Below are 23956 nucleotides of genomic sequence, written 5' to 3'. Positions count from 1 at the left end.
ATCAGACGCTTCCATGAAGCAGAGCGGTTAAAGAGAGGAACATCAAAGTTCTCACGTCTCTCAGACATGTGCTGATAACCGGGCGTGTCGATAGATCGCGATATTTAAACCACCGAGGCTCTTGTTTTATCGTGGAAGTTTAGGAACAGGGAGAAGGCTACTTGTGTTTGGGGTTTCATCCTAAACACAGGCAGTAGGGAGTTGAGAGTCTGTATAAAAGGCAACACGGAGACAATAATTTTGTAAAAGCCCTTTATCTTGGACAGATCTGAAAGAGCGTCTGATGCACAAACCGCTCTTGGAGAAAGCAACCCAGTAATTGCGTTTAGAGTGAGAGAACCACGGCGGAGTGAGGAATGATTACTTTCATACAGGTCATGATTATATTCTAAAATTGTGATACAAAATTTGTAAAATTCGAGTGTGTCAGCTATCAGAAGTTCCCTAAAAGAGGTAGAGGATGGGAACACGACCTTGTTCCTCGTACTGCATAGCTAGAATTCATTTCATAGCATTAAACAAGAACACTACAAGAGACGCAGAGCAGGTGATTCGGGACGTGGCCCATTTAAGGAAATGCTCAAAAAAAGCAGAGTGCTGCTAGGTTCTGTCCTAAACGCAGGCTGCTAGGTAGATTCCTAAGGAGTGTATAAGGGGTAAAAATCAAGATGTTAAAATGTTCGTCCTGATTCTGTACCTAATGTAACGTGTTTTGAAGTGTGACACTGGGTTTGAAGGATCCCTACTGAGGGAAAACCCAAGCTTCAGATTTTGAACATGTCCTCTTGTAACCTGTGCTGTAGAACATCTGTACTGAGTATGTAAAAGGAGTCAGAGTAGCAGAATCAGAACAGGGCCAGTTCTTAGATTTGCTTCTTGGTTCTGTCCTGTATGTAAGATGTAGGGAGGTACAAACTTACAGGGTCCATAAAAGTAGTGTGAGCAGCAGAATCAGGACACGGTCCTTTTGGACATCTTGGAGGACAGGTTTACACTCTCAAGTGTAGATTTAGGATGCGGCCTATCAAATGCAGACAACAAGGTTCCCTATCGAGTGCGAGATAATAATTACTGAGCAGCAGAATTAGGACGAAGCCCATTTAGATCTCACAGAAGACCATGTGCGAGGTGTGTATGTGTTTCTCCCTACAACCCCATTCAGGTGAATATGCTACAGAGTGCACGCTACTCTTCTGCTTTATTCCAGCTGTAAGGCAGAACCGGTTGATGGTTTGAGAGCTCTGAGATGAACAGGGTGGCTCATATCGGCTCAGCACACACACGACAGGAAGGCTTAAAACAGCTCTTACGCTACTTAGGGAGCCTAAACCGTGAGGCACTTAACATGGAGGTCGGTAAAGGCAGACGGAAAAGTGACGCCGCATACAGCACTGATCTCTCGTCATGCGCGCTTTACTCTCTGATCGTTACTCTCTGATCGTTACTCTCTGATCGTTACTCTCTGATCGTTACTCTCTGATCGTTACTCTCTGATCGTTACTCTCTGATCGTTACTCTCTGATCGTTACTCTCTGATCGTTACTCTCTGCTAAATTTAAAATCTATAAAATAATATAGATCAATTCATTGGTAGACATTCGTCTCTAAATCATCTCATTATCCCCGTCTGCTTGGTTCCTCTTGGTTCCGCATGTGCTTAAACGTGTTTACGCGGTGCTTAAATCATCATCATCATCTCTTTACACATTTTCACACAATTTAAAAAATGTTTTTTTTCTTTACAAATAAATTAGAAAAACGAGCACGAAGGCGAATATGGTACAGTTGTACAGGCGAGAGGAGGGGTGTTCCGGTCCGGTCCCGATCACCGAGAGGACTTTAAAGGGAGCGACAGGAGATCTGAGCAGCAGAATCAGAACATGACCCGTGTGGATCTCCCGGAGAGCCTGCTGCTGCGGGTTCCGTCCTGAATGGTGGGAGCAGGGTGTGGGGGGTCAGGACAGGGCCCGTGTGGATCTCCTCTGGTGGATGTGGGTGAGAAGGTCCACCGTGTCCTTCAGCAGCGTGTCCAGGATCCCGTCAGCCAGCTGCATCTTCACTAGCAGCTCGTCTTCATCGTAGTTCACCCACAGAGCCTCTTCCTCATGGAGCTCCTGCACCTGCAAGGCGCGCGCACAAACACACACACACACACACACACACACAGTCATTACTATACACTGTCTATGTTTATCCGTCTCTCCATATGTCTGTTTAAGTATCACGCTGTTTATTTCTCCGTCTGTCATGCATCTGTCTGTCTCTATGTATTCATCTGTCTCTCCACTCCTGTCTTCATCTGTGCCATCACTCCGTCATTTGTGTGTGTGTGTGTGTGTGTGTGTGTGTGTTACCAGGATGTGGTCGACTCTGTCCCTCTTCTTTCGACCGAACTTGAGCATCTTCTGCCAGTCGGTTCTGTGGTTGTGTTCTTTATTCAGACGGTACAGCTTCAGAACCTCACCGGTCACAAACTCCTGCACATTACAACACACACACACACTTTACATACACATTTAATACACATACACGTTTAATACACACACACACCCTGCATACACCTATGCTCCTAACACACACTGTAAGACACATTAATGAAAACAGATTTTTCTCTCACACACACACACACCTGGACTTTAGTGAGGTCACTGGTGTCTGTGATTCTGTGTATGTAGGGTGAATTAACACGCCGTGGTTTGACCCAGGGAGGACGATTAGTGTTGGGATCTTCAGCGTAGATTTCCTGCATGAGCTCCCAGGACAGATCAAACACCGCCTACAACACACACACACACACACACACACACACACACACACACACACACACACGAAGGTGGTGTTATTTTTTTTTTTCTGCATTAGAGTCACAGTAGACCTAAACCCCGGCTGTGTTCCAAATGGAGCTGTGACCTGTTTGTAGCTGCGCACACACTCCTCGCCGCTCTCGTCTCCCAGCAGCGTCTCTGAAGCCCGAGGTTTGGGCGCCGAGGTCAGACTCCGGTTCCCGCGCTCCATCCCACAGCTCCTCCATATCTCCAGCAGGGCGGCGCTCGCCAGCTTCTCCACCTCCGGGGCTTTGTGAGGGACCACCATGGCGGGGGCGGCCGGCTCCTCCTGTGGCCTGACGTGCGGGAGTTTGGCCGCAGGCGCGGACGCGAGCTCCTCCTGCCGGAGTTTGTTCTTGTGCTGAGCGTGTTTGCGCGAGCTGAGGCCGAAGTCCTCATCGAACCAGTCCGGCTCGTCGCTGAGCACGTGCAGGAACTCGCGGTTCAGCTCCAGCTCGGCTAAACGCTGCACCAGCAACTCCTGACCCAGAACCGGGCTCTCCTGAACACGGAACCGTTAAACAGAACTGAATGAATCGGCTGCAGTTTAAAAACTTTTACAGCAATAAAGTAATTTAAGTAACTATTATTTAAAGATTTAACTTATAATAAAATAATTGAGCGTACATTAAAAATACAAATTCAAATAAATGTACCTTATATCTCCTTGATTTATTTATAAAACACATGCATATATAGGGATAAATATTAACTTTATATTACGACTATAATTATAATATATAATTATAATATTTGACTGATTTTATCCACATAGAATATTATCCAGTAGAATATTTTAAATGACTCACTTTATCCAGCTAACTATCCTGATAACTAACCGCTCCAGACTTCTTCATCTTAAATATATTAATGTTAAAAACATGTTGTTCTGCTGATTGTGTTTCTAAACAAAAAATTTTTTTTAATTTGTATTACAATCCAAAACGAGCCAAAAAACCATCCAAAAAACCTCTCCTCTCGTCTCGTGTCCTAATCTCAGGCGTGTGTACGGTTTACAGAAGGCAAAAAGCTGATAAAACTGTTTACTCCAGCCTGAACTTCGGTCCTCCGTCCCTAATATTCCGTCACATAGCCACCCTTGGGTCATGAAACGATTTTAATCTGATTAAATCTAAATTTAAAGGATTAGATCACAAAAAATGCCAACTCTTTATCTTAAACTAATTAAATAAATAAGTTGCTAAAACATCAACTGTGTCTTCTTTTCCTTTTGGAGGGAAAGAAAATGTTTCCTCAACTTGATTTAGTGCACTTGCTGTTGGGTCATATGAGATTTAGCCAATCACTGACAACACTACTGATACACATCGACACCAGGCATTAAAGTTTCAGGTATCTAATACACAAACATTTGTTGTATGAAATATTTTACACCGAAGCAAAATGTTGTGAACTAATATTTTTGTTTTGACTTGCATTTTATTGAATAAATAAATAAATAAATAATTGTAATATTTCAGACACCTAGCCAAGTTCGGATAAAGTGCCACCTACTGGAGCTGCCCTGAACTGCAAGTAAATATACAGTTTTTCACAATTAATATTTTGGCTGTTTTTGAAATTGTATATCTGGGAACTGGTTCAGAAACAGATAACACCACCAACAGATAAAAAAAAACACTGCCTTGTGCATAAGAAGAAAACAAATAAATTGAAGGTAAATCAAAGCTGAACCTTGACCTGAAAGAGAACGCTCATGATGAATAAGTTAATCATTTACATTAAAATTCATTAACTTACAGCCGTTAGAATGATTCAGTAAATGAATTTATTTCTATCGTTTAAGCTGAAGTGTTTATGGGACAAAAATTAATCAAATTTATAGTTTCATCAGTTATCAGATTGAAATTTCTATTAATAATTTTATAATGATTAAGGAAGTACTAATCCGATAAAGCGTGTATTCCTCAGAACTGGCACAATTTAGCTACAGAACCTCACACACAGTTGGCATGGCAACTAAAAAGACCTCAGTATCGGGTCCGAGCCACGAGTCTGATGTTTTGATATCAGTGTTGTGCAAAAAAATAAAAATAAATAAATAAATAAATAAAAAATCTAAATAATTAAAGACTCACTGCTTGGTGACAAAGCTCAGGAGAGGACACTCCATCTTGGTCCTTGTCGAAATGGTGGTTCTCACTGGGTTCTTCGTCCTCGTCGAGGAAGGCGATCTGATTGGCGGCTGAGATTTTCTCCTCCTTCGCCTTCTTGATCTGCTGAAACTGTTTAAGGGCGTCGCTCATGAAGCGTTCCATGAGTGTGTTGGTCAGAGTCGTGACAGATTTGCCCTCGTTCGTGACCGATCCATCCGCGATCGGACCAACATCTAAAGTTTTCTGAAGGTCCTCGGTCGCTGTGGACGTCTCGCTGTGGATCAGCAGGTCCAGGATATCTGGTGTTTGATCTTTCTGAATTTCCTCGACTCGTGGGATGTCTTTAAGTTTCAGGACGATGTCTTCACTCTTCTCTGGTGACACGGGAGGATCTGCCCCATTAAGGTCATGGAAGATCTCAGCATCACCAGCAGTGGAGTCGATCTTTAGGTCTTTTGTAATGTCAGACAGCTTTGAATCAGACACTTCTTTCGTCTCGTCGTTATCCTGAAGCGTCTCGTCAGACAGGTTGTTTGTTTTCGCCATTTCGTTCGACTGATCGTCAAACGAGGAATCCTCCTCCACCGATGTTCTGGTACGGCTTTGAAACGTCTCGGGTAGATGAGAGATCTTACCAGGAGGAGCAAATATCCCGTGCTTCTCCTCGCACTGTAAGTAAACGACTCCATTGTAAGTGCCATCGTTGCTTCCCTCGGGAACGTCCAGCTCCACTCCGGCCCAGAATCCGCCAGCGAAGCTCGTCCAGCCCTTAAACCTCAGAGTACCTGGCTGGGTGTTGCTCACCAGAACCCGGTCCCCGATGACGTAATCAGGCATCTCATCCACTAGAGACTTTGCAGCACTATAAACAGCATCATCGATGATCTCCTTTGCCAGGACGTTGAGATCTAAAGGCCTGTCCTGCTCACTGGTCCCACTTGTATTCCCTGACTTGGTGCTAATCTCCTCCTCTATCTCTCCATCGCTGCTGCTGAAGGAAAACTTGTAAGAATTTTCTTCTGGATCTTCAGAAAGCGGCGATTGAGGGTGACGATGTTCCACTGACTCAAAATCATCGTTGTAGCTGAGGACTGATGGTGACGTGCTGGGTTTGTGCTCCGAGTCGTTCTTTCCCGGGGAAACGTCTGGAGTGGAGTCTATGGGTGAAGGAATCTCTGGGAGTTTGGGTTCTTTTGGTTCTGGCTTAGTTGCGTGTGAGGAACTGGATTTAATATCTACAGAATTATTCACAAATTCTCTCTCTTCATGGCTGTCTTTTACAGCAAGAGCAATTTCTGCTTCATTTTTAGAGAAATCCTCTTTCGAGTCCTGGCTTTTCAGATTAAGCGCCGGATACGAGTGTTCTGACTCGGACAAATTCGCCCTTGGAGTTTCCAGCTCCTCTATGACCTCTGACCTCGGGCTGGAGGCTAAGATCTGATTGGACGAGGTGTCCGGTTCCAGTCTGGCGGGGCTTTTGGGTCGGATGTGTTCATCGTGCTGCGGTTCAGGTGGACTCAGATGATTTGGGCTTCCCAGTACTGGTGTTGGGGTCACAGTGGGAGGATCATCATCTGAGAAAGGAAAGACACAAAGCAACGAGCGTGTGGGTTCACATGTGGGTTATTTAATTTAATGTCAAACTCACAGCTAAATTCTGCAGTGAAGCATTTCCTGTTGCCTGGTGAGGATGAAAAGGTGATGAAGGCTAACATGGTTACGTCCTAAACCGCAATCTATTGCACTACAATAAAATTTTCCAAGATGCACTGTAGATCTAATCTGCAAAGAGTTGAGACTTTGACAGTGTTTGTGTTTACGCACCACTCAGCACCGGAGACTCTGTGTGTATCCTGTCTGATCGCTCAGATTCGGATTCGTGACTCCTTCCTGTGAAACTCCTCTCGGTTTCAGACCTGTGAAGAAGAGGTGAAGTTTTATTCAGATCACAGAGAGCACTGAGATGGAGGAGGAGACGCAGCATGGACACGGCGTCTGACCTGTCTGAGGTGGAGTTTCTGGTACTGGACTTGTGTGACCCCGATGTCGGAGTCTTGATCTGAGGTTTAGCAGAAGTGGCACCGTCCGCTTCACTCAGCTCGGCTTTGGTCTTCTCGATGAAGTCGTTGTAGGACTGCGTGGACAGAGACAGGTGCAGAATTACACTACTTTTATATTTTGTGTGTGTGTGTGTGTCTGTGCGTGTGCGTCCCCTTACCTCCAGCTGTTTGAGCAGACTGGCCTCTTGAGCTTTCAGTCTCTCTTTGTGTCTCAGTCTCTGCTCCTTCTTTAGACGCTGGACTTCAGCTTTACGCCTGCGAAGCTCCGCCCTTAGAGCCAGGACACGCCCCTCGATGTCACTCTGATCCGATGCTGCCTCTGCATGGGGGCGAGGGAGAGAGATTAGGAAACAAACTCAGCTTTCTGGTGTTGGACACAGTGATTTAAAGCTAAAGTGAGTGAGTGAGTGAGTGTTTTTCTGACCAGATGTTGGAGCTGATGAAGGGAGGTCTGGCTTTCTGGAGCTGCTGTGTGAGGTCACTTTACTGGTGGAACTCGCATGAACTTGGGGAGACTGTAATACACACACACACACACACACACACACACACACACAGTTAAAATTTGTGTTCACAAAATCTTTGGTCCATCAGCATCTGTCCTGAAGTCTGTCTCTCTCTCCTCGTGCGTGCGCCTGTCTGTCTCTCTCTTTCTCTCTCTCCCCTCGTGCGTGCGCCTGTCTGTCTCTCTCTCTCCTCGTGCGCGCGCCTGTCTGTCTGTCTCTTTCGCTCCTCGTGCGTGCATGCGCGCGACTGTCTGTCTGTCTGTCTCTTTCGCTCCTCGTGCGTGCATGCGCGCGCCTGTCTGTCTGTCTGTCTCTTTCGCTCCTCGTGCGTGCATGCGCGCGCCTGCCTGTCTGTCTGTCTCTTTCGCTCCTCGTGCGTGCATGCGCGCGCCTGTCTGTCTCTTTCGCTCCTCGTGCGTGCATGCGTGCGCTTGTATGTCTCTTTCGCTCCTCGTGTGTGCATGCGTGCGCTTGTATGTCTCTTTCGCTCCGCGTGCCTGTCTGTCTCTTTCGCTCCGCGTGCCTGTCTGTCTCTTTCGCTCCTCGTGCGTGCATGCGTGCGCTTGTATGTCTCTTTCGCTCCGCGTGCCTGTCTGTCTCTTTCTCTCCGAGTGTGTGCGTCTGTCTGTCCATCTGTCTTCTTGACTCCTCCTGCTTTGTTAAATTATAGACCATATAAACAGTGAACAATGAACTGTGTGTGTGTGTGTGTGTGTGTGTGTGTGTGTGTGTCTCACCTCACGACTGTGTGTGTTCTCACACTCTTGCACAGTGTGTATGCTGGAGACGGACAGCGCCGGAGACAAGTCTTCCTCACTGCGCGCTTCTGGACAGGGATTAAATAAAGGTGAATTAGTGCACATGGACAGACACAGGGTTAATTATTAAACCACTCGGTTTGGGACACAGTCCAGACAGGGACCGATGAGTTGTCATGGTAACAGAAATCCTAAGAGGAAGTGCACTATCTTGGCACACTTAAGTGAGGTAGTGTGCATTTTAGAACTCATGAATACTGTGTTATTTTCTTTTGTCCTGCTTTGAGACAATGACCATTGTTAAAAGCGCTATATAAATAAATTGAATTGTCCGTCTGTCTGTCTCTCTCTGTATCTACCCGTCTGTTTAAAACTGAGCCGAAACACCACAGCTTTCACACTCTCCGGCTGTCTCTCTCTCTCTCCTACACTGTATATGTCCCTATCCACTTATGCCTGTGTCTGCATGTCTTTTTCTCCCTCATCTCAGGTACATGCAGGTATGTGAGACAGATAGATAGATAGATAGACAGACAGACAGACTAGATACATAGATGGTTATAGATCTTTTAATCAGCATCTGTCTCCCTCTCAGCTACTTCTTTTACCTGTCTGTCTCCAACAGTGTTTGTCTTCCCATCTTTACTTTTCTGTCTCTTCCTGCCTCACCAATAATGCCCGTCTCATTTTATCAATGTCTTTCATTCCATTTATCAATCTCTCTAACTGTCTGTCTATCCATCACTGTCTCTCTCTCTCATCTTCCTATATATTTGACCATATTCCCTTTTTTCCCCTGCTCCTTGTCTTCTTCTCTCCCTCCGTGTCCCTCACCTCGTCCTGTCTTTCTCTCCTCTTGTCTGTCTCTCTGCAGATCATCTGTGCTGTGTTTCTGCAGGGTGTGTTGGTCCGAGAGTGCCCGTCCCTTCATCAGGGACTCCGCCCCATCCGAACGCCTCAGCTCCGCCTCCACCTGCTGACGCCAATGCACCAACCGCAGTTCACGCTGAGTTAGAAACCTGAGAGAGAGAGAGAGAGAACAAAGGTTAAGGAGTGATGGAAGTTATTAGTCATAAGCAAAGCAGAAACCAAACTCAAACACACACCAAACTGTGAGTGATCATCAGAAGAATCTCACAGCACCAGAAAGTGCACTGCATCCTCATCCTCCTCATCACTAACCCATGCTGCTACTCCAATTCTATTCACTTTATACTAAATTTCTAAATTTACACCGCTATATTTATTGAACTCTGCGCACTTTAAGGATCTCCAAATCACCACACATGCCCCCCTCAAACACAAACGCACATTTACACACACACACACAGTCTGTTAATATGATTGTTGTTGTTTTTCTTGCCCTGTACACACAGCATGCTCCATTGCAGAGTGCTGTACTGTACCTGACCAACTGACTGTAGATAACGAGGAAGTGAGGGTGGAGTTTAGGGAGAGACACACGCAGCCACGCCCAGTGCAGGGCACTAAACATGGAGAAGAGACACTGCACAGGAGAGCTGCTGCTAAAAACACACAACACAACGGCAAAAAAACAAAAACAAAGGAGGAACAATAAAGGAGGAATGGAAAAGAGAGAAAGGGAGAGAGAGAGAGAGTACATCACTTCCTGTTACCAAAAGAATAAAAACCTTCCATGTGAAATAGGGAATAAAAAGAGCAACACACACACAGACTTCAAGACACATTAAACCATGGGATAGGAGGAACCTACTAACACCATTTAACTCACACACGCACACACACCATAACGATCTCTTAATTAAAAAAAACGCCAAAATTATTATTTTTTAAAATCTGTTTGCTTTTTTCATGTCGTCCCAAATCTCTGTAAATAAATGGTGTGTTTGTGTATGTGTGTTACCTTTCATCTGTGTGATAACTCATCATCTTCAGTTTCTTCATGACACTGCTCGTCTCACTTCCTGACACAGATACGGGGGAGGGGCTACGGAACTCCACATCCAGCTCGGTGGGAGGAGTCAAGTCCTCACTCACACCTGACACAGGTGACCTCTGAGAGCACATAAGAGTTAGAAAAGTTAATAAAACAATCCTTCTACACATTTACATTATGGATGTTTCAGGGAAGAGAGACTACAACGCTGCAGTGCATTGTGGGAGATTTTTTTTTTAAACAGAGTAATACACTGGAGTGTGTATCAGTGCCAGACATCACTGTCTCTATCTAATACACCTCACTCAGACTGATAGAGCAATAGGACAGCTGCAGAACGTACGTACGTACATACGTACGTATGTGTGTGTGTGTGTGTGTGAGGGGGAGAGAGAGAGAGAGAGAGAATGTGTGTGAGAGACCTGGTTTGTATCTTCAGCGTTCCTGAGTTTCTCCCTCAGTCTCAGTGTGGTGTGTTGGATCCTCTCGATCTCCTCCTGCTGTTTCAGCAATAATTTCCTCTCTCTCCGCGCTGCCCGGTTCACCTCCTGCAGCCTCCTGATCTCTGCCTGCGCGCGCACACACACACACACACACACACACAGGGCGTTACTTGTGTACCTGTGAGTTTACCCAAGTGTAACCTAGTTGCTGTAACAGGATGTCGAGCTCTTTACCTGCTCCTGCTGTAGCTTGAGCAGAAGGCCGCGCTGTTTCTTGCGGATTGGAGGCATTTTATCGTCCTCTCCCTTATCGCGCAGACGCCTGAGGAAACACAGAGAGGGAGTGAGACAGGAATGGACATCACAACCTTCACACAGCATCGCAGAATCTAACACAGCGGTGAGGAACTGTGGGAGCTCGAGGACGTAAGAGAGAACGAAAGTAGTTAAACGGATCATATTTACGAAATAAAACAGAAAAGGAGGGATGAGCGGAGTGGAGGGGGAGGAGTTATAATAGGCAGGGTGAAGATGAGTGAACTACATAATGTGATTTTAGCAATGGGCTTCTGATCACATCACTGGGATTATATTAGACTGTTAAGTAGTTATGTTTTATAAGTGCAAATGCTCTACATCTGGGTGGAGTCAGAAAAATGTGGGTGGAGCTATATCCATACAATAAGTATTATGAGAACTTGAGTCTGGAGTAAAATAAATCAAAGACGCAGAAAGTGTGTGTGTGTGTGTGTGTTGTGTGTGTGAAACTTCGATTAGGAAATATGGGCGTGGCTTATGGGGGTGTGGGCGGAGTTTCCTGCCTCTTTTGGAGCTCGAGCCACTCGAGCTCAGCGCGGGTTTTCTCCTTGAGCGCTCGGTGTCGGAGGCGCAGCAGGGAGCTCTGGTGCTGAGAGCGGACTTCCTCTTCCTGCATGCACTGCTTCACCATCGTCATGGTGAACTCCGAGAAGCTGTACTGATCCGCCGAGAACACAGGGACACTGCTGTCCTGCTGGACACGATGCACACAGAGACAAAGTTCAGTATGGATTATGGTATATACATTGTGTGTGTGAGTGTGTGTGTGTGTGTGCAGTCACCTTGTTAGACGATTTCTCGGGGTTCGGTTCCTCGTCCGATTGCCGCTTCCTCTCCACCGATCCCCTCCAGTGAGACTCGGACGGAAGCACGGAGCGGAAGGACTTCTCCAGCTCGTCCTCGGTCACAGACTCGTCAAACTTCGAGGAATAATTGATGGAGACGCTGTCTGCTAATTGGGACGGAAGAGCGAGAGATGACAGGAAGTCAACCATGACGTCTAAAATCTCACACCAGTGGCTGTCATGAGGACTGACAGACATGACCCTCGACCTCTCACCTTGGAGCGAGTCGTCAGCGGCGGTGTTGGCATCGTCTTCCACGGAGCTGCTCCGGTCCACGCCGCCGTCACCCTGCCGCTCGCTGTGCACAAAGAGACGTTTTAAACCACTATCTGTGAGGATCAGTAGTGCAGGAGCTCTGCCACAGGAAGGTGTGTGTGTGTGTGTGTGTGTGTGTACCTCAAGGAGTGTATCCTAAAAGACTCAGACTCGGTCAAGCTACTCTGTGGGGTGTCTACTGTTGGTGTTTTCTCTGCTGAGACGCCACTCCTACTAATGACACACACACACACATTCATGATATACTCAACTACAGTGTAGTAAAGCATGGTGCATTATATGAGGTAACACTCATATGCTCCAGAGCAGGGACCTTTTTTTGATTGGTTACCTGTCTGTATGTGGGTGTGGCTGCCTCACAGGTGTTACAGGGGGAACGTTGGGGATCTGAGAGCGGGTCATCTCCGTCATCTGAAACACACAAATTTTGGGTGGTAACACGGGTATATCACAACCAACATCACAATTTTGATAAATGATTTCTTGGGACACCCGAGTGTAAGGCCTTGTGCGGGTAAGAGATAAATTAATGTAACATTAACTATTTTGCGGTGCTGAAAACAATTATTATTGTTGTTGTTGACCAATCAAAGGCTGCACTACTAAAACGAATAGGAACGCCAAAAGAAGTTACAACAGAACTGCTACAAATGTCTTGCTGAAGAAAGAAGGTTCGCAAGATGAAATTTTACGATGCTTGAATTTTTTTAGGCTCATCAGTTCAATTTTAGGCTCATCAGTTTAGGCTCTCAAAGTAGCACTTTAGCATTAGCCAAAGTTTGCTAAAATGCTTACAGCCACTAGCAGCAAAAATACATATTCTTTATCTAATTGTTTTTAATAGTTCAACTTAACTGCAATTACCTCCATCTGTAATCTTTAAGTAATGACCAACTTGCTTTCTAAAAAGTGCGGCAACTAATGATTAAAATTTACTTTGTATGAGGTGTAATAAAACTAACTTAAGTGCTAGATTGTTAAATAGATTGTGTTGCATTTTGTGCTGTGCTGTTTTGTGTTGTAATAACGTGAGTGACCTCTAGGAGGTGCTGCGCCGTGTCGGTGTGCTGCTGGATCATCCTGCTGCTGTTCTCGTGCAGCTCCATGAGAGCCTTCTGATGGGACTGAACCAGATTCTCACAGAGCTCTGCATGGGCCTGAGTAACACACACATACACACACACTTACTCTCAAGATTCCCATTAGCTTTTTTTTTTTTTTTTTTATACTAAAATTAAATGAACTGGCGCTTTTAAAAACTACATGGTAACACTTTTACAATGTATTTTTTCATACACTGGAGAACCAGAAACCAGTCTCATTTCTGTACGTCTGTATATCTGTCTGTATGTCCTGGAGATTTTGTCACAACATCACAAAAATGTTTTGACAATTTAATGAAGCTTTTGCCAGTCCTTCTGTGTTTGTCTAAAGTTAAACCTGGACCATAAAATAACTCAAAATGTAAAGTAGAAGTGACATTCTGAACAGATATGTGCCAGATTACATCATACCATCCAACGCTTTTTTTGGATGAATATAGCGTTTTTTTCCCCTCAAGGTGGGCGTGGCCATACGTGTCACTCAACAGAGAAAGTCAACGCGATAGTTTACTGTTAGTAAACAGAGTATGTGGAAGACACAAAAACAAACGTAACGCACCTGCAAAGTGCGCAAATCCTCACAAAACACAAAATTACATGACAGCATGAATTACTCAAAAAAAATAAATAAATAAAATCAAGTACCCTCTGAATGTATGGACAGATCGCTGTATGTTTATTATTCCTGCAGGATGTTTAAAACCAATTTGTCACATGTGTTCTGATACCACTGAGCTAATTAAAGCAGTGTTGCAAAGCGCCACTATAAGATAAACCACGAGTTCGTTAGAGCAAACATATCCGCAGTAGTCTGAGGTGAGGGCGTGTAAAATACCTGAACTGAAAGCACAGCGTAATGCGCTAAACGATGAGTAAATACAATGTGCTGGATTTCTTAATCTACTTATAACCTAAGCTACTAATGCACTGCTGTCTCAATGTAAACAAACACCTGCACCAATAGATATTAATTAGAAAAGATAAAGTGAATATTTTTACTGGGATTAGTTCATATTTTCACTTTGGCTGAAATAACAGCGCTGAAGTGGTATAAGTGAATTTTAACACGCTGGAGTGGTTTTAAGACAAAACTTCATCTTTATCCTTTTATCTACTTTTTCCATTTCTCATCTGTGATTCACTCTCCGATTACCGAACAGGGAGTGTATTTGTCTGAGCACCAAAGAAGGACAACTTAGTGTAAACAAGGCGTAAGATACTCAACCTTACAGAATGGGATTTCTTTGTATTAATAAGTTAGACAGAGAGTTCTGCTGTACAGAGAGACACACAGACATGGACGTGGGCTTCAACCTCAAATAATAATAATATCACTGATTACATAAAAAAATCAGCAGATTATTTTTAGCTTTACCCTTTTAACTACTTCTACAAACTCTTTAAACATCAACGGCGCGTACTAACGTTATTTATTAACAACAGAAGTATTAATAACAGCAGTAGAATTTCGTTGCCTCGCTGTACCTGTGCCGCTCTCTCTCGGCTCTCCTGAACGTGTCTCTGCGTCTCCAGGGCTTCCTGCTCTGCTTTCAGTTTCAACAGCTGCAGCTCCCGCTCCTGCCTCTGCTGCTGAGCCTGTAGAGGTCAAAGATCACAAATCAGTGCTCGGTCTCAGGCTCACACGACGGATAAAGGATTTGTGAATTAAACCCTGACCTTGATGATCTGCGCGAGTGAGACGCTCTCCTGCTGAGCCAGCGACACCGCACGCACTCTCTCCACGTCGCTCAGCTGTCTCACCGACTCTTCCACCGCGTCCAGGAAGTTCAGCTCTGCGCTGAGACGCTGCTGCAGCACGCCCGGGGCGAACTGAAGCTCTGAAACACATACACACACACGGATTAAATTTATTATGAACTGTGTTAAAAGGTGCATCCCTAACAGTGTTAGCATAAACTGTACCTGTGGTGCTGTAGGCGGGTCCAGGGGTGGAGACTGCACTATGGGCGGGCCCTGTGTTTGGGACGGAGCCTTTGGCAGATGCAGGACTGGAAGACGATGAGCCGGAGATTCTGGGAGAGTCAGCCGGGCTTTTGGGAAATTGTGGGAGCTCAGACACCGCACTGCTCTCACACAAACACACACAATTCTCTACCATGTAAACATCATGTAACATTAACTAATGACATAATCAGTAAGAGAGATTCTGACCTGTGGGTGGAGTGCATTGATGCGCCCCCTGGTGTTCCGTTACCGTCAGCACTCCTGTGAGAGCCTCGAGGCGAGTCACTCTTCCGAGGCTCAGAGACAAACGAGGATGCGCTTCTCTGTACGTCCACTAGGGTGCGCTCCAAACTTCTCTGTGAACCTGCGAGGAAGGAAAAGACAAACATGAAGCAGCGCATCACAAAGACACACACAGTGTGTGTGTGTGTGTGTGTGCGTATGTGTGTCACCTCTCTTGCTGACGGAGTGGGCGGAGGAAGGTGAGGACATCGGGGTGGAGGCAGGGGAGTGAGGAAATCTGTCTCTCTTCTCATCCTCTGCAGCAGAGCTCCGCCCATTACTGCACAGACGAGCAGGGATCAATTAGGACATGATCCAAATCAAACCCCGTATTCCCTACATAATCCACACACACACACACACTAAACCCCGCCCACCTGATTCCATTAGCAGCTCTCCTCGATGCTGATTGGCTGCTGCTGCAGGAGATGAAGTCGTCTTCATAGACTACTCCGTTCACCAAGCTGTGAGATCTCTCTGCTTCTGTGGTGTCCATCGCTGCACACACACACACACACACGAGCGCACACACACACACACACACACACGCACACACGCGAGCGCGCACACGCACACACGCGAGCGCGCACACGCACACACGCGAGCGCGCACACGCACACACGCGAGCGCGCACACACACACGCGAGCGCGCACACACACACGCGAGCGCGCACACACACACGCGAGCGCGCACACACACACGCGAGCGCGCACACACACACGCGAGCACACACACGCGAGCACACACACGCGAGCACACACACGCGAGCACACACACGCGAGCACACACACGCTAGCACACACACGCGAGCACACACACACGAGCACACACACACGAGCACACACACACGAGCACACACACACGAGCACACGAGCACACACACGAGCACACACACACGAGCACACACACACACACACGAGCACACACACACACACACACGAGCACACACACGAGCACACACACACACACACACACACGAGCACACACACACACAGATGAGATCAGGATGGGTGTACACCTGAGTGACGTACAGACAATTTACTGAGCATGAACTCTACCGTTACCGTATTTTTTGAGGTTTTTGGCGTAAATGTTGATGACACTGTGAGGGCTGCCCTTGCTTAGCTCCTCCCACGGAGGCTGTGATGTCACCAGAGGCCTATATGGCGTGTGGAGCTCTGCCTCTTTCCGGAACAACGTGATACGGTCGTGGGCGTGGTTGTGCTCGTTATAAACCCCGCTGTAATCGCCGGGGTCGGACAGGCTGCCGTCGCTCAGGACACCCTCGCTGATGGAGCCTCCGCTCGAGTCGTGCTTCTCATCTTGCGCGGTGAACGGGAGGGCGGGGCTGATGGGGTGCGGGCGGGGTTTCGTGATCTCACCCCATCCCTCCCGGGTGATGAAACTGTACAGGTTTCCGACACCGGGGAGTTCAGCGGCGCCACCGTGGAGCCTGGAGGCGGAGTCGGGCCGCTCTCTCTCCGGCGGGCTCGGAGGTTTGGTTCGGTGGGCGTGGCCATCGTTGGCACCACCATTGCCGTATGTGACAAGCTTTCTCGCTTCAGTTTCGATTCGGCTAGACAGGGAAGCGGCGCACGCCTTCAGGGCCTCCACGCGGTTCTGTCTACTCGTGGTGTGTGTGTCCACGGTGTGTGTGGTGGAGTTTACACACTCTGGCTCCAGACTCAGGAGATGAGAGAAGAACTGATCAGCAGGGGGCGCCACTAAATCAGCCCTACATACACACAAAGTGAATAAGTCTTGTGTTTTTGCATTGAAATAAAGTTTAATGTGCGCGTGCATGTGTGTATGTGTGTGTGTGTGTGTGTGTGTGTGCTACCTGCACAGTGGAGACGGTGTGTGTTCTGAGAGTTCGCTGGTGGAGGGACTGAGTGGTTCCAGTCTTTTGTTCTCTTTATCGGATTCCCCAGACGGCTGATACCCCTGGAACACAACATCACAAAACATTTACACACACACACACACCCCTGACACCCATGTATGTACGTTTGTATGTATGCGCGCGTGCGTGTGTGTGTGTGTATACCCGTTGCAGCGTGTGTCCCAGGAGCATCTTGGTGTACGTCTCTTGCAGAAGTGGGTTTGTGAGACTCGGGGGAGGAGCTTGTTGCTTGGTGACGCCCTCTCGCTGTTTCTTGTATAGCTCCTGCAGTCTCTGACTCCGCCTCTCCTGCTCCTCCCTCTGACTCCGCCTCTCGTCCGCTTGCCTCCTCTTTCTCTCCTCCTGCTGTTTAGCGATGTAGCGCCGCACCGAGTCAGAGTCGTAGTGCCGTTTCCTCGGCAGGTGACTCTCTGTGTTCTCGAGGCGTTGCTTCGACGGGCTTCGGTCCGCCCTCTTCCTGCCGACTCGTCCTGCGTCATGTGACCTGGCGCCGCCATCTTCCAGATGCAGATCGTCCAGGATGCCGCGGATGTCAGCGGGGAGAAAGTCGAGGCTGGAGGAGGAGAGAGCGCCGCCGCCCCTTGGAGACCTGGAAATTGCTCCAGATTCTCGCTCCCTGCTGCCTCTGTGTGGCCTGGAGGACAGAGCTGTTGATGTTTCTCGCTCCCTGTTTCCCCCTGGTGGCACAGAGCCTCGATTCGGGGGCTGTTCTTTGACCCTGGCGCCCCCAGCTGGTCTGGAGTGTTGAGCTGCTGCAGGTTTTTCTGTGCTGCCTGATCTCGATCGGTGGGTAGGGTCCACCTTGGTGGCAGAACTGGAACGAGATGTAGTACCTAAAAAAGTGAAAAACAAAAATGAACAATAATTAAATACAGATCAAATCCAAAACTGTTGTTTCAGACCATCTAACGATCGTTTATGACTATTACACCTGTTCTGTACACACCTGTCCGTCTCTCTCTCTCCTCCGACTGAGCACGAGGTTCCCGTGGCAACGGCCCCAGCATCATCTTTACCAGTTTCTGTCCCTCTCGCCATGACGACACGCTGATCGCTAAAGACAGAGGAGAACAGAGATGACCGTGAGAATTGTGTTTTAATATACAACATTGACAACATTTATTATTTCTCCAACCATATTATCATGTGTTTATATACACTGGCCAGCTGTTTATAACTTTAAAACAGCTCTGAGGATTCATTCTTCATCATGAAACTTCTCATCAATCATCAAACACACACACATACACACTCACGCGCTACTAGCCTTACTAGCAGTCTCATTAACTTAGCAGTCTTTTGGATAACAAAATCTTTATCTAATGCGTAACTGGTAACACTAGGCATACTGATAGTATACTAGTACACTACTAGTCTAATGGTGTTCTGATTAAATCTTAATCTAATGCTATTTAAAAATTAGTCTAAATTTTCTCTGAAATTAGTCTGTAAATAAAAATTCATGCAAATGCAACCTAAATCAAAAATCATTGATCTGATCATCAAAACTGATCATTAGTCCTGCTAATGAAATCGTAGTTTGACGCGTAGTCCAAACTAATCTAATCTTAATCCAATCAGACCTGCTTTGGGTTCAGGAACAGACGCAGATCTGTAAATCTTCCTCACGGGTTTGATCAGCTTCCTCTCCTGCTGCTGCTTGTCTTTCTCCACCGGTTTGCGTTTCGTTCGGTCTAAAAAAAAAAAGGAATTTAAGTTTGAATATTTGTTTAAAAATAATTTATATTATTATTTATAACATAAATTTTGTTTAAATAAACAGAGAAATGTGTGTGTGTATACCGGAGACACGGTCTGTAATCTTTTTATAAATCTCTGGGTTTACGTGAATCTCGCTGTCTCCCTGCCTTCTTCCATCGGAGGAGCGGCTCTTCACCTCCCTGCTGTTAAACCCTACAGGAACACAACATCTCATTCAGGGCTTTAATATTTATCAAATATAAATATATATATATATATATATATATATATATATATTCCCAATCTACACGGTTATGTATCATAATTTTTTTTTTTAAATAAAAAAGACTATTTTTTAAAAAGTTAAAACCTTGCAGTTCCACATTTAAACACTGGATGTCACTGTTGAAAGTCCTCAGTGGTACATTACAATCCATGAAATTGTTTTAATTTACATCATCATATAATGTTATATTATTATACTATTATATATTACATGTGGAGTCCATATTTAACCACTGGCAGAAACAGGAAAGCATTTGTATGTTCGTGTTTACCTTTATAGTTGGGCGCAGGTGGAGCGGCTGCCACTTTGCGCACTTTGGTGACGTGCTGGTGGGTGGAGTCAGTTCCCTGCCCCGCCCCTATCGCCCTCTCCTTCCCCTTATCCGCCGTCGCCGCCTCCTCCAACTGCTCCCTCTGCCTTCTGATCCTTTCCTTCAGCTTCTCCAGCTTCTCATCCGTCCGACGCTGACGCAGCTTCTCCAGCCGCGCTGACCCCGGACTAACTTCCGACCCCTCCACCGTGCCCTCTGACCTCTGCAGAGCAGACAAGTCGTTGAGGACGCGTACGGTCGTGGCCTCCAGTGCCGAGGAGCGAGTACTGTCCGCGTCCGCCGCATGAAGAGGACGACAGTCTCTTTCGTACACCAGTCGGCTCAGGGACGAGTCGAGGGGAGAGGAGGCGGGTCTGGAGAGAGAACGCGTACACACATACACACAGAGTTTAAAACACCTGCTTTTTCATAAAACACATATACAACATAAAATTGAGACTGTGCGGTGTACCGGTGTGAAGTGTGTGTGTTGTCCTGCGTGCTGGTCCGCAGTGGGCTCCGAGAGCTCTTATCCGGGCTGCTCCGACTCTGTGGGCGGGGCTTACCCACCGCATCATCACCCTCCGAACTCCGCCTACCTGCACAGACACACAAAACATTGTATAACTTCACTCTGTCGTCTCACTGAAGATTTTTCACAGAGTAACGGTTAAATAGTTATAAATAGGGCAAGCTATGTTTACAGTTACCATGGCAACACCTTTTGTCCTGGCAGAGCAGACTATTGGGGGGCGGGGGGAGAAGGGGGTTTATAGGCACAAACACAAAAAAATGCAAAAGGAGACGCAGCGTAATAAGCAGCTGCTCATCAAGAAGTGTTAATTACTTCCACATTTTGAATGTAGGTTCTGTGTGTGTGTTACCTCTGTGTTTGTGTGTCTTCTCCGTGTTCAGTGAGGTGATGACGACTCCCGAACCGACCGCTGCCTCCATCTGATTCTCAATGTGACGCAGCTGACACACACACACAATCATAACCTCATACATGCACAAAAATCACACAAATATGTCTGAGGAACACTTACAGCTGCTTTGCTCTGGTTTAGATTCCTCCATGTGGATGAGAGCTCTGTAAACACACACACACACACAAGCAGAGCATCCATTAAGCCCTGATCCTTCACTGTCTGTTCTCATTTCCTCGAGTAGGTCTTAGCCAGAGCGCAGTGTGTGTGTTTCACGTAAGTAAGGGATAAAAACAGTGTGTGAGCAGTGCTGTTAGAGGAAAATCATCAGTGCCGGGGTGTGTTTGATGAAGCAAGCGGAGTTACCCTTCACACTTTACAGGTAATTGGTTTATATTTCTGCGCTTCCCTCCGAGACGCTTTATTCCTCTCACACCAGAGCAGTTTACAGACACTTACACCCAACACACACCTGTGAGCTGTTACCATGGAAACAGTGACGTATCAGAATCAAACCTACAGGTTACGAAACCACAAACCCTCAAAACAAATCTAAAGGGCAGGTCCGGCCCTGTCCACACAATCCTACTCGCTCCATCCTCACGTCTACCGCGCGCTGCTAACCTGCACTCAACACAGAGCTCTAAAGCTCCACACAGAGGCTCCGCCCCTTTTCTACCACACACTTCATTAAAAACTTCATGTCATGACATTTAGAGTCTGATCTTGTTATTCTTCATCATCATTATCATCCCAGAACTCACCGTTCTCCCCAGCGCGCAGTTCCGTCGCCGGTGCTTCCTCTCCTCCCGATTGACTCCACATCTCTACTCCGCCCTCCTGCGCAGAAAAAACAAACAAACAGGAAATGACAGATCAGCTCGAGGGAACGTGGACAAACTCATTTTATTAATGATGTGCTTTAGACATTCCGTACTAGAACTTCAATTAAAACAATAGCGCTTGTGTTTAAAAAGCATGTTGCATTATACACTTCTTCATAAGTGCACGATTCTTACGAGGAAGAAAAACGCACTGTAAAGGAAGCTCAGCTCATATTTCAGATGCTCTTCATTCCAGAAACATCTCTCTCTCACTCCCTCACACATACACAGACCTGACAGCAGTAATGGACTCCATGCGTCTTCATCTTTAAAGATAATTAATCAGCTATAAACTAAAAAAAATAAAATAAAAGGTTTTACCGTGAAACCTCAAAGTTAAAGTCTGTAAGATGTTTATAGATGCTGGATTATCCACCGCGGACGCCATCAGCTCGATGTGGTGTTTTTGTTGCTGTATGACAGATGTGAGTAGGGATGGGGGTGTGGCATAAAAAAGAGGGCGGCCTTGTATACTAGGAGAAGTGATTTCTCTCGCTCTCTGTCTAAACTTTCATTAAACATCTGGATTGTTATAACATCTCCTGCTATAAAATCAAGTCAAATAGACTTTTTTATTGTCGTTTAAACCACATACAGTTCGGCACACGGGGACACGGAACAACGTTTCTCCAGGACCAAGGTGCTACATACATACATACAACATAAATTAACATCACTAGACAACAAAGTGCACTTGAGCAAAATGTGATCATGAGAGCGTATACAGATCACATCACCATGACAACACATAGGAAAAACAGAACACCAGTTACTCACATCACACCTGCTGCATTCAGACAGGATTAGTTTCCACATGAAGGTTTACGTAGTGTAACTATACAAACCCAAATTATCTCTGAAGCTTCACTCCAAGTCAGAATTGTATCATTCATTAATTTATTTATTCCTACAGTCCACATTTAAAGACATGTCTGAAAGAATCTTGTGGGCAGGAGAAACAATTCCAGGTAACATGCGGATCCTGTCTGATTGGTTGCCGTGTTGGCAGAAATCAAAAGAACAACAGCTAGCACATTTTTAAGCTCTTCTTACTTTCATTTTCTTATACGAAGAAGTCCAAAGAGCTGACAGTAAAACTCAAAAGGTTGTAGACCAGGTTATCACACCTATATAAATATTAGATCATCATTCATCATATTAGTGTTAATCATAAATATAGAAAAGGAACCTCACCTTCTGGGAGGTGTTCTCAGAGCACCATGTCCTCGTCACCCCCAGCCCAGAGCAGGCATTAGAAAGAGACTCTGAAAAACACACAAAACAAATCAAATTAATGTCCTTTAATTCAGTTAGAGCTAAACACAATGAGCCTGAGTTATAGCCTTAGATATAACCTAAACATCAAAGTTATAATAAAAAAAAAACTAAATAATCAATAACTCATCTTTACCAGCTGTATTTTCGGTATTCCCAGTGTTTCACACACGGAGTGAATAAACAGTAATAACTAAACTAAATAAAACACCCATGAATCAGGAGTGTGTGTTTACAGACTTGTCGCTAACAAACCCGCGTAGCGCGCATGCGCCTTAACGATGCGAACCGGCCACAAGGCGCAGCTCGTGCGCATGCGCGGTAGCTCTGACGTTACAGGGAAGCGACGGCTAATTTAAAACTTGCTAACGAGCTAAATCAATGATGCGACATTAAATACTCTCTTTTACACTCAAGCAATGTTCGGACACAACCAACTGCTCGAACACTGTGTTAGGGGTAACTCTTCTTAACGAGCCAGCTAGGCGGCTAACTCACCTACTTCACCACACAGCGGCTAGTTAGCAAACAAACACTTCGTCTCCTTTACCTCGTTTAGATAAATCTTTCGGAAAGACCTCACTGATATTTTGGTTCGTCTTACCGGAAGCGTGTGTTGTGCTCGATTCCCGCGATGTGTCGCGTTTTTCCGAGGTTTTAACGGAAGGTTAGAAGCGCTGTGAGGTGAAGCGCCGCCATTATCCAAACAACTATTGCAGGAAGTTAGTGACGCTCTCGCGAGAGTTACAAGCCCAGTTCTCGCGAGATTTCACGATAAGTCTGAGAGAATCCATTCCAGTTCTCATACGGATCCAGTCAGGAGTGCGTGTCTCTGAAAATCCCTGTTTTAGACTCAGCCAGAGTTTTTTAAATGTTGTTTGGCTCCATTATTAAAAACAGTGGAAAATATTAGTTAAAGCTAATCACAGATGATTTGACTGTTCAGTTTACATTTATGTTTCACAATGGGGCCACAGAGAACCGTCTAAACCAGTTACTATAAAATGTTTAACAGCACTTTACCTAAACTCACCTTAGATGGTTTTAAGATTCAAGAGCTTTATTGTCACATGCACGAGACAATGAGTTTCTTTGTTTGCTCACTTTTTTATAAATTAAAGCCATATAAAAAGTGTACGAAAGAATTCAGGTACAAATAATAATAAAAAGCTTAAATGTATTGGTGTTTAATTAAAGCATTGGACGACATCTGAGGGGGGGAAACTACTGGTAATACTAACAGTGCTCGTATAC

The 23956-nt window shown here is 45.8% G+C and overlaps 1 protein-coding gene across 9 annotated transcripts; it reads right to left on the bottom strand.

Annotated features, from left to right (window-relative positions):
- Nucleotides 1-1517: 1517 nt before the first annotated feature.
- On the bottom strand, nucleotides 1518-23421 carry cep350 (centrosomal protein 350). Of its 9 annotated transcripts, none has more exons than XM_053503776.1 (40): nucleotides 23307-23421; nucleotides 22622-22692; nucleotides 21308-21383; nucleotides 20664-20707; nucleotides 20502-20592; nucleotides 20090-20216; nucleotides 19579-19991; nucleotides 19124-19234; nucleotides 18904-19014; nucleotides 18267-18374; nucleotides 17465-18153; nucleotides 17258-17361; nucleotides 16482-17152; nucleotides 15794-15914; nucleotides 15587-15696; nucleotides 15342-15498; nucleotides 15093-15253; nucleotides 14847-15007; nucleotides 14655-14765; nucleotides 13104-13223; nucleotides 12398-12477; nucleotides 12187-12279; nucleotides 12006-12088; nucleotides 11728-11897; nucleotides 11449-11639; nucleotides 10862-10949; nucleotides 10607-10753; nucleotides 10152-10303; nucleotides 9673-9792; nucleotides 9101-9285; nucleotides 8246-8334; nucleotides 7427-7517; nucleotides 7161-7321; nucleotides 6943-7076; nucleotides 6767-6858; nucleotides 4925-6516; nucleotides 2911-3327; nucleotides 2630-2776; nucleotides 2355-2477; nucleotides 1518-2120 (listed from the first exon to the last, which is right to left on the bottom strand). In XM_053503776.1, exons 3-40 carry the CDS (start codon nucleotides 21366-21368, stop codon nucleotides 1956-1958), a joined length of 7791 nt encoding a protein of 2596 aa, XP_053359751.1. In that variant the 5' UTR covers nucleotides 21369-21383; nucleotides 22622-22692; nucleotides 23307-23421; the 3' UTR covers nucleotides 1518-1955. The 9 variants fall into 9 exon arrangements, with proteins under 9 accessions (XP_053359751.1, XP_053359754.1, XP_053359753.1 ...); XM_053503779.1 differs by having other exon boundaries at nucleotides 11449-11636; XM_053503778.1 differs by having other exon boundaries at nucleotides 11728-11894.
- Nucleotides 23422-23956: the final 535 nt, after the last annotated feature.

Source organism: Clarias gariepinus, chromosome 9 (assembly GCF_024256425.1).
Source record: "Clarias gariepinus isolate MV-2021 ecotype Netherlands chromosome 9, CGAR_prim_01v2, whole genome shotgun sequence".
In the NCBI taxonomy this organism is placed as follows: Eukaryota; Metazoa; Chordata; class Actinopteri; order Siluriformes; family Clariidae; genus Clarias; species Clarias gariepinus.
The sequence above is the reverse complement of the archived record's forward strand: the minus strand, read 5'-3'. Positions and strand labels throughout refer to the sequence as shown.